The sequence below is a fragment of the Pseudorasbora parva genome, chromosome 1 (genome assembly GCF_024679245.1).
Source record: "Pseudorasbora parva isolate DD20220531a chromosome 1, ASM2467924v1, whole genome shotgun sequence".
Lineage (NCBI taxonomy): Eukaryota > Metazoa > Chordata > Actinopteri > Cypriniformes > Gobionidae > Pseudorasbora > Pseudorasbora parva.
This window is the reverse complement of record NC_090172.1, coordinates 12,369,384-12,379,552: the sequence shown is the minus strand read 5'-3', so window position 1 is coordinate 12,379,552 and position 10,169 is coordinate 12,369,384. Positions and strand designations below refer to the sequence as shown.

General features: G+C 39.3%; 1 protein-coding gene across 3 annotated transcripts; it reads right to left on the bottom strand.

Moving 5' to 3' along the window:
* Positions 1-977: 977 nt before the first annotated feature.
* On the bottom strand, positions 978-7,174 carry psmd9 (proteasome 26S subunit, non-ATPase 9). Of its 3 annotated transcripts, none has more exons than XM_067448958.1 (7): positions 7,093-7,174; positions 6,140-6,273; positions 4,637-4,739; positions 1,884-2,071; positions 1,562-1,663; positions 1,358-1,446; positions 978-1,160 (listed from the first exon to the last, which is right to left on the bottom strand). In XM_067448958.1, the coding sequence occupies exons 2-7, from the start codon at positions 6,263-6,265 to the stop codon at positions 1,133-1,135; spliced, it is 636 nt and encodes a 211-aa protein (XP_067305059.1). In that variant the 5' UTR covers positions 6,266-6,273; positions 7,093-7,174; the 3' UTR covers positions 978-1,132. The 3 variants fall into 3 exon arrangements, with proteins under 3 accessions (XP_067305059.1, XP_067305077.1, XP_067305067.1); XM_067448976.1 differs by having other exon boundaries at positions 4,637-4,736; XM_067448966.1 differs by lacking the exon at positions 7,093-7,174 and having other exon boundaries at positions 6,140-6,406.
* Positions 7,175-10,169: the final 2,995 nt, after the last annotated feature.

Genomic DNA, 10,169 nt, shown 5'->3' with positions numbered 1-10,169 from the left:
TGTTAATCTTGGACTAAATCGGCCACCGTAGGAGTAAAACTAAATCAGAATTGAGAGGAACAAAAACTATTATTCACTGTATGGGGGAAAATATCACAGTGTAGCTTTAAGCAGGGGAACCTTCCGTGCCATGCATGATTTCAAACCATGACGTCTTAGTGTATTACCAATAGTAACCTTGGAAACGGTGGTCCCAGCTCTTTTCACGTCATTGACCAGCTCCTCCCGTGTAGTTCTGGGCGGATTTCTTACCTTTCTTAGGATCATTGAGACCCCACAAGGTGAGATCTTGCATGGAGCCTCAGTCCGAGGGAGATTGACAGTCATGTTTAGCTTCTTCCATTTTCTAATGATTGCTCCAACAGTGGATATTTTTTCACCAAGCTGCTTGGCAATTTCCCCGTAGCCCTTTCCAGCCTTGTGGAGGTGTACAATTTTGTCTTTGGACAGCTCTTTGGTCTTGGCCATGTTAGTAGTTTGATTCTTACTGATTGTATGGGGTGGACAGGTGTCTTTATGGAGCTAACAACCTCAAACAGGTGCATCTAATTTATGACAATAAATGGAGTGGAGGTGGACATTTTAAAGGCAGACTAACAGGTCTTTGACAGTCAGAATTCTAGCTGATAGACAGGTGTTCAAATACTTATTTGCAGCTGTATCATACAAATAAATAGTAAAAAAAAATCATATCATATATTGTGATTTCTAGATTTTTTTTTAGATTATGTCTCTCACAGTGGACATGAACCTACGATGACAATTTCAGACCCCTCCATGATTTCCAAGTGGGAGAACTTGCAAAATAGCAGGGTGTTCAAATACTTATTTTCCTCACTGTGTATATATATTCTCCAATTTGGAGCAATTGTTTGGTGTGGATACAAGCACAATTGAAATTTGAATGCACAGATTTGTTCCATAGTGCGTCAATATTAAAACAAAAATGTATGCAAGAAATTGAAACGGAGAAAAGGTTTTGTGAAAACCTGACAGATTAAGAATGGTCTGTCATCTATCCTGTGTATTTATTTAATTGACTCAATTTTACAATTTGCAAAAGCAAAACCAGCAAGAAAATGTATCTAGTCCATGTTGTTTGGCATGAAGATAATCCGTGCACTTTCACTGGTCATCTGTGAAGAGGTACCAAGTTGCACCTATTGACAGAAGAATAAAAATCTATTTATTAAATGACACTCAAATTAATGTTTTTGCTGTATTTACAATAAAACCAATAAAACAAAACCTTACAATACTTCAAAAATAAGACAAATAAAATAAATATGACCTCATTACTTGTAACTGAATTAAAAATTTTGATATAAGTAATTAATCCAAAAAACACATTATTTACCCAAGTAGTCCTCTACCAGACCAATGCTGCGGAGTCAAATTAAGATGTACTTCTTGTCCATTTCGAAATACTCCAACACGTAGGGATTTCTGCCGTATCAGAGAATAGATCACCACCATGATATCAAAAGTCAAACAAAAAGGAATGCAGGGTATTAAAATGTGCTAGAATCTTAAACTAAACTGAGTGTTTCAAGTTACACACCCCTTCACTATGTTGGACAACAGAAGCGATGTCACGCAGATTCCTGAAGTTTTGTGTATTCACGGACCCAAACTCCATAATCTCATCACCAACTCGCAAACCCTGCACACAGAAGAAAACAGAAATCAAATCAATAAACTGTCAGATGTTGTCCTAAAACACAGCACACAGTGTAAAGTGCTGTTTTAAACTCTATCATCAGTGTTGCCTAGAATTTTAAAAACCAAGAAGGTGTTTTAAGCAAAGAGGGTGCATTTTAATTTGAAGTTGACTTTGACCAATTAGGAGGTTAGAAATGGCTGATTGGGGGGCACAAACTCACAGCCTGAAAAGCAGGGGAACCCTGTGTTACAGCGTCTACCAGGGCAAATGGGGATGGCAGAGAGACAGTCTGTTCAGTGGTCTCCATCTTTGTCTCATCCTTCCCATGTCCGACCCGTGCTGTAGCATGGAGTTTATGAAGAGCCTCCTCTATCTCCACCATGACAGCTTTGTGATCATTCTGTAAACCTTTAAAATGATTTGATAAAAAATAAAAAAAAAGTTAGGAACTTAAAGAGTTACAAGAATGGAAAATGATTACAAATGTATCTTATGCTTATCAAGGCTGCATTTGTTTGATCAAATATACAGTAAAAACAGCAATATTGTAGGGTGAATATATAAAGGTACGTCAAATTCAAGTGGAAATACAAAACAAACACCAGAGTATAAGGGGTTAATAAATATTTTGATATGAATTACAGCAATTCCTTACTGAAATTAAGCTAACATCCTTTCACTTCCAAAGAAATACTGTGAAACATATGTTTTTGTCTTGTTCTGTCTGTACGCTTGGCTCATACAGCGATTGAGTTTATTTATTTAGTTTTTTTAATGCAAACTTGTTTTTGTTCGCTGATTTGCTTGCAAGATCTATCAACACGAATGTGTAAAGGCTCGTACCCCTTTCCCTGATTTCTTGCACCCCACACACAGACGAGAGATACACCTCTTCTGCACGCTTAAAAACATATTTTAACATGCATCAGAGATGTCTCATTTCTTTCCCTTCATAGACAGCTACACAACTACCACTTTGATGCTGCAAAAAGGTCATAAAGAGATTGTAAAAAACAAATCTGTATGAATTAAGTGGTTTAGTCAAATTTATTTTTAAGAGACAATCATTTTATACGATGAAAAACAGATTTTATTTAAGCTTTTATTCACATATAAACATTGAGCAGTGACGAGAATGAACCTCATTGGTTCTTGCTGAAGCTCAAACATGCAGCGTAACATGAGAATGAACCTCATTGGTTCTTGCTGAAGCTCAAACGTGCAGCGTAACATGAGAATGAACCTCATTGGTTCTTGCTGAAGCTCAAACGTGCTCCATAACACGAGAATGAACCTCATTGGTTCTTGCGGAAGCTCAAACGTGCTCCATAACACGAGAATGAACCTGTGGCAAGGTGGACGAGGGAGAGGAGCTCATGAGGGAGCTCGAGACCGGTGTGCCTCGCAGGTGACGCTCATTCGCCATCACGTCCCTGGTCTCACTTGCTCTTCCCACGTCTCTCGCTCGTCCACTTTGCCACAGAACCTCGTTGGTTCTTGCTGAAGGTCACGTGCTGTGTAACAGGGCGTTCACACCGCCGCCGACGAGAGCGTCAAAATTCGCTCTTGCCGCACTGCCAACGACGCGGTACAAAGCTTCGTGGACGCGCTGCCGCTCTGACGTAGATCGAATGTGTTTCTTCTTTTTTTAAACTGTATTTAAAGAGGCCGCAAATCAAACAAGCATGTTGATTGATAGACTGACCACAGGTAGGGTATAAATTAACCTCATGAAATCATTTAAATGTGAAAGTAAGAATGAATTGCATACCTGCTGAAAAACAAGCATTCTAGCGCCTATAAATACTGTTGCACGACTTCTTAACAAATTACACAACACTATGAATGATCTCGTCATAAATGATACGGAAACCCGCACAGCAATGATCAACTTCTATTACATTTTGCTTGGGAACTAATGTCGTCAGAACCAAAGTTTATATGCCTGCGTTCTCTGGATTTCTCTCAAGCGGAGCACTTCTACATTCTGATTGGGTGCCGCCGGTTGCCGCTGAACCGCGTCATAGCTCATTACCATAAAGTTGAGCTGATTTCAACTCTCCTCGAGGCCCAAATCGCCCGGCTCCCATTGAAAATGAATGACTTCCTGCCACCTTGTCGCTCTCGCGGCCGGCGGTGTGAACGCACAGTAACGAGAATGAACCTCATTGGTTCTTGCTGAAGCTCAAACGTGCTGCTTAACACAAGAATGAATCTCACTGGTTCTCACAAGCTCAGTGAACATGCTTGAGCTTCCGTTTACCTACGCTGAAGTGTGAGTTGTTAAATGTTTAAATGTGAATAAAAACCTCAATGAAATCTGTTCAATGTATCAAGCGATCATGTCTCTTCAGAAAATTTGGAAGTTTTTGTAGCTGTCAATGGAGGGACAGAAAGCTCTCAGATTTCATGAAATGATCTTCATTTGTGTTCTGAAAATGAACATAAGTGTTACGGGTTTGGAACGACATGAGGGAACTTTTTTCTCAACCGTTTACATTCACTTTAGACATAAATTATGGTGTTTATGAGGATACTCGCTAAGATGGGCATTTTGAAACATTAGTGTGGATATTTGACAGTTCAAGCCCAATAAATTGGCACAAAAAGCCTCAGTTCAGTGTTCGCACTGTATAAGCCAATAGAGATATAACTGTATGAAAATTTGAGATCATGATTAAAGTGACCATAATGATCACGATTATCATTTATTATTCGTTTTAGTATCAGCGTTGATAAGAGTCTGTGTTCCTGAATATTTCTGTGTGCACAGCGCGATCTGCACTCTCTGTGCACGAGTGACGTAGGGCTCTGTGTGTATGCTTCAATGAAAACAGCACATTAATATAGAACGGTGATTAAACTGACTGGTAACTACCTGTGCATTAAACAGTTTTAAACTACTAAAGTAGTTCCAGGCTGACAAATATTGATTTATTGTGTCTACCGGTAAAGATGAAAAAACGTACTCACAAGAGATACTGTGCCTTGCTGATCGGACCTTGTACAAATCCACATCTGCACGAGGAAAGCCTTCGACATCAACCAGAGGACCGTCAATGCCTACACCTTCCTGCTGAAGAAACCACGTGAAGAAATTATGTGTTAGTTAGCTGCATAATATTGAACGAAAACATGTCAGAAAGCAACATGGTGATAATAAACTGGCAACAGAGGTCAAATCTATGGCTGAAACTCTTGTCAAAACCCAGATATCCAACCGAGAGGGTAAACCCACAATCTAATAATTGTTGTTACTGTTACGATCCTCCGTATCCATTTTGTGTGGGTTGTTTTTTTCTGGATTGGCTGTCGTTAGAGGAGCCTGATTGGCAGATCTACTGATGTGTCGCTTTAAAAAGGCGGCGCTCATAGAAGATGTCAAGCTCATTCTGGTGTTGGCCTTGAGGTGTGAAGAGCTCCGGATGCCTCCTCCCGTCGACAGATCCAAAACCTTCAGTTGCCCATGTTCATTTGATTATGATGATTTAATTGCATTTTAGGAGCGTAGGGGTGTCTTGCCATTTACTTTGACTTTGTTTGTGATTTGTTTATTAGGGAGATAGGGAAATTTCTTTGTACTTTAATTTCGTCCATGAGTAGGTAATTTAAACACATTTTCTTTATAAGTCTATTTTGTTTGTTATGTTGGCCTTAGAAGCCCTAAAGCCATTGCTCCTTTATTTAATTACTTTTTCCACCTTAATAATTTCATACTTTTTTCTGGAATATAAAAGTGTATTTGGTGATCTGTCGGCTGGGGCGGGTTTCCTTTTTACCAACTAGAAGTTCACATTAACCCTGTCTTTATATAACAGGTCAAAACAGTTACTTATTTTTACTATTTTAATATTATAATCAAAACTGATTGGTGAGAAAAGGGAATTATATAATAGAGACGACTTATTTAAAGCAAATAGACTAAGTATTTGAGAATAATTAAGTAAAACATCATTACTGCAGGAATGAACCACAAGCCCACAAAGAAATGAAAGCAACATTATTAAAAAACAAAACTATTGATTTAAAGTTGTTCATCAAAATGTTACTATTGTAAACAACTGTTGCAATCTGGTTTAGAGACAGGATGTCTCAAAATATGCACACACAAATTGCAAATGCATAATTAAGAATTTAAAACATTTACGCGTATTGTACATGTGTGTTTCATTTGGGAAATATTTCGTTAATGTGAATTTTTGCGCGTGCATATTGTGTCCATGAATTAACTTTGACACTGCTCTGACTCCATATTTCTATGCGCTGACTTTTGTATTTCATAATGTTTTGGTGAAATAATTAATAGAATCAACCCGTATCGAGTAAATGTAAAAACGCGTTCCTCTCGAGACCGTTATTGCGTGCATCGAAAAGAAAGAAGCGTTCGACCTAGTTAAACTTCAAAGCAGCCAAGGTGTCTGTAAAGGGTAAATGATAAAACATATTTAAATCCACATAAATATGGTTGGAACTCACCGTTTGGAGCATGTCGTAGTATGCTTTGATTTGCTCTTCAATGTCATCTTTTCTTTTTATTAGCAGTCGTACATCCTCTCCAGTTACACTTGGCTCAACAGCGTTGTTTACCTCTGTCATTTTCATTACAATTTCTGCCAAAGGAAGAAAAAAAGAACTTACCGGCCGTTATCAAAATAATCTCAGCTCAACTATTACAGATTTCACTTATTTCAATAAAAGTAACAAACTGTAATGAACTAAATGATTTAATAGAAACGCACGCACTAATTGCATAGACAGTAAAAGAAATGGACACAGCGACCCCATTGACGTCTACGGCGAAATAATGAAGTCAACCTAGGGGCACTCACTTCCTGATGGCTGAGCGAACTGCGCAGGCTCAGACTGAGCTTGACGACGTAGATGTGACGTGAGCCTCCTGTCTGACAGCTGTGAGTCTTCTAGTAGATGTGGAAAGCGAAAGCTGAATCACGTTGTTTAAATATTTTCTCCCGTTGCTTTTGGCTCACTATGGGCTTCTACCCATTCTTCCCCCTTGACTTTATCAGACTAGTCTCCAGGACATGTCTCCACGTCCCCCCGACTGTCTCATAGACAGTAAAAGATTGCCTGCGAGCGTCTCCTCAGGTCTATACGGTAATTTCTCTACTGCGCGACAGGGTCGCGTTGGTTATGACGCAATCGTTAGCCTATTTTTACAAAAACAGCTTCTGCGGGGCGATAGTGTAAGATACAAGGTAATGGAGCCTTTTATACATTGTCGTGTTTCTTTAGAAATATACAATGGACAAATGGAGTCTTTAAACGCCTCTGATGTAAAGTTATTCACTGTCAAAGTGACTCAAAAATGAATGGGAGTCAATGGGATGCTAACAGCAGGTGATGGCTTGGTTAGCAATGGCAGCCCCTAGGGGTGGAACGCTTTCCGAGCGCTAGATTACCCCCTTGACTAATTGTTGTCACTGAAGAAAGCCTCTTCTTCTCCAGTGAATTCACTGCCGGGTGGCAAACGAACTAAAGAGATGCATACCGCCATCTATTTGCTGGAGAGCGAATCCATGAAATTATTCTTCAAGCGGCCACGCCCAAGGCATGGTGTTCAGCAAACAAGCTAAAAAACACATAACTAAGTTTTTATAAGTTGCCGACAACACAAAAAAGAGCGTTTAAGGAGACAAAAGTGGATACAGGCAATAAGACACGAAGCTTCAGCAGGAAGAATAGGCCTAGGCCAATTTTGGGATCCTGACACTCAGTAGGCCAATGCCTACGTGTGCAGTAAACATGTTGTCAAATATACAAATGTCAGTTTTATATATCATATTTCCTGTCTCTGATTACTCTCCCCTTCAGTGGGCGCAGTTCTGATTATGTCCCTAAATGCTCGTTTTTTTTTTTGGTAATAAGTTTGAAATGACAAGGAGGCCGCTTCCCGCAATAGAAAGTCAGTGGAGAGACGGTTGGTTTTGTTTTCCCCCTATGGTTCCCCCCATACACTCATCGTGAATGAACTGAGGTAAGAGCTCTCATGATAAGAGCAGAGGGCGACTGCGCTCGTGGCATATACATTCTCAGCGGATGTTCAGTCTGCCACGTTTTCAGTTCATGCCTTTGGAACTTAACTTTTAATAGGAATTCATTTGAAAAGTTAAAACACTCACTTTGCTCCGCCGGCCGCCATTTACATGAATGCCTGCAGCTGCGAGCTGAGCTGTGAGTGTGACTGCAACTGCGCAGTTGTAAACTCGGAGTCTGCGTACTAGAGATCAGGAAGTTGAGCCGATATCAAAAGCCTGCCCACAATCTCGCAAATGCAGAACAACTCATTTTGTCTCATTATGTGAAATAAACAGTTATGACAATGTATAAATTAAAGCTAAAGCTCCAATCTCCTCCCAAAATGGATAAGCCGTGGAAGAGAACTAATTTCGCTATATGCGCATGTTGAGATGGATTCTGAGCGCTGTCTGAGATGAAGCCGCTGATGACAAAGCATGTGTGTGCTTTTTGCCACCTAATTGGGCTTGAAAGGTTAATACTTATGTGTTAAAATGCCTGTTCTTGTTAACAGTTATTTATGCCTCAAGTAAACATAAACAGTTAAGAAAGAAAACAATAGTATATTGGATACATGCATTCAGTCTTAAAGTGACAGCAGCCAAATAAACCTCCTGTCGTCTGTCATTAAAGGGATAGTTCACTTTGAAATTAAATTTTGATATGTTTTAGCTTACCTCATGGGCATCCGAGATGTAGGAGTATTTGTTTCCCCAGTAGTTTCAATTTAGATCATTTTCACTTTCCGCACTTGCGCAGACTAAAGCCAGAACGCACGAATGATACAACAGGAAACACGCACGCGCGCCCTCGGATCAGTCGGACGTAGTGGTGTACAAGTGGTAAAAACTATATAAATTTTGTTCGTTTTCTCACACAAACCGCTGGTTTCGTGTCTTAGGCCATCAGTGTGTACTTACGATGGGGGATTGTTTAATTTGGACTTCTCTGTGTATGCTCTTAGAGGTGGTGACCATAGACCTGCATTATGTGAGGCACAGACAAGAATGGTTTGACCTAAAATGATCAAAATTGAAACTACTGGGGAAACAAATACTCCTACATCTCGGATGCCCATGAGATAAGCTAAAACATATCAAAATTTAATTTCAAAGTGCACTATCCCTTTAATGTTAAAGGCTTCAGCAATTTAGCATTAAGCTTTGTATCAGTCGAAACCCGGTAGTATCGGTATTATATTAGAATGATCGTGTATCATGCCCCTTCCTCCCATATATCCCCCTGAGACGAGAGATTTATGTATGTCTGGAAAAAAGCCTCAGATGACACAAATATCCGCATTTTGCGTCATTGGGGGCTTTTTTGCCCAGAGGCTAAAGAGTTAGTTCTGCATGATTTCAACCCATCCATAGGGTTGGGATCTAACTCACAGAATGCTCATGGCCACGGCTCGGACATTCATAATGGAGTGGTGTGGAGCAAAGCGGTTGTTCTCAATTAATTCCTATGAAAGTTTAGCTTACATTAACTGAAAACACACCAGAGCACCGAACGGTTGTGCTTTGCTATTCTTTGGATGCATTTCTAAATTTGTATTTTTTTAAAATGCTGGCAAGTATTTACAAGAGCAATATATTTCATCACCGCTCAAACTAATTAAAATAAAAGCACTTAAACATTTGAATTGGTCCGTTATTTATAGCAGCATTTATTATCATACCAAGCATATGACATTTTATTTACAGCATACAATCATGTTACAGACCACGTGAGCGCCGCGTTCCCGATCACAAAACTCTCCTGTCCACCGTGGCGTGAATAAATCACAATCCGAATGCACGAGTTTTAGGTTTTATCACTGAGGTGGCCTGCACATTTATTTTGACTGATTTCCATGTGTGAAACAGGTGAAGAGCACATGACGAACGTCACGACCAAACGTTAGCGATTGGTAAACTTCAACAGATGTCCCACCTTCATGGAAGTTAATGCTTGTCAATGGAGAGTGGCCAGACTCTATGTACAAATGAAATGTACGAGAGTCTGGTCAGACCAGGCTATATATTTATGTCCCTTATCTCAAGAATCATTGTCATCTTTGCTCGCTCAGCACTATTAATTTAAATTGAATCATCATATACTTCATCTCTATGTTGAACATATACGTACAGCAACCAGATTTTGTGAACCTTTTGTGAATGTAATTTTAAGAAAAATATGACTAAATCACTGCATTAAATACCTGAAGACTGTTATTAGCTTATCATCAGCTTATGTGTATTTTATTAAAATATAAGAGAAATCCTTTTTAATGGTACAACTTCTGCTTTAAACATATTATTACTGAAATATTGAAGCAGCTCCATATGAAGACAACAATTCTGTAATATTAACTATTAAAGCATAAATATTGTTCCATTGAGATGTGCTCATATTTGAGAAACAGCAGGTTTATATAATTTATTTTTCCATGTCTGCACCATAATGGGTAGTTGTAACACTTGTAGTA

Coding starts and splice junctions, on each gene's coding strand:
- psmd9 (XM_067448958.1), bottom strand. CDS start 6,265: ATGAAAATGACAGAGGTAAACAACGCTGTTGAGCCAAGTGTAACTGGA. Junction 4,740..6,139: donor ACTACGACATGCTCCAAACG/GTGAGTTCCAAC, acceptor TGGTTTCTTCAG/CAGGAAGGTGTAGGCATTGA. Junction 1,664..1,883: donor GTTCCCCTGCTTTTCAGGCT/GTGAGTTTGTGC, acceptor TTCTGTGTGCAG/GGTTTGCGAGTTGGTGATGA.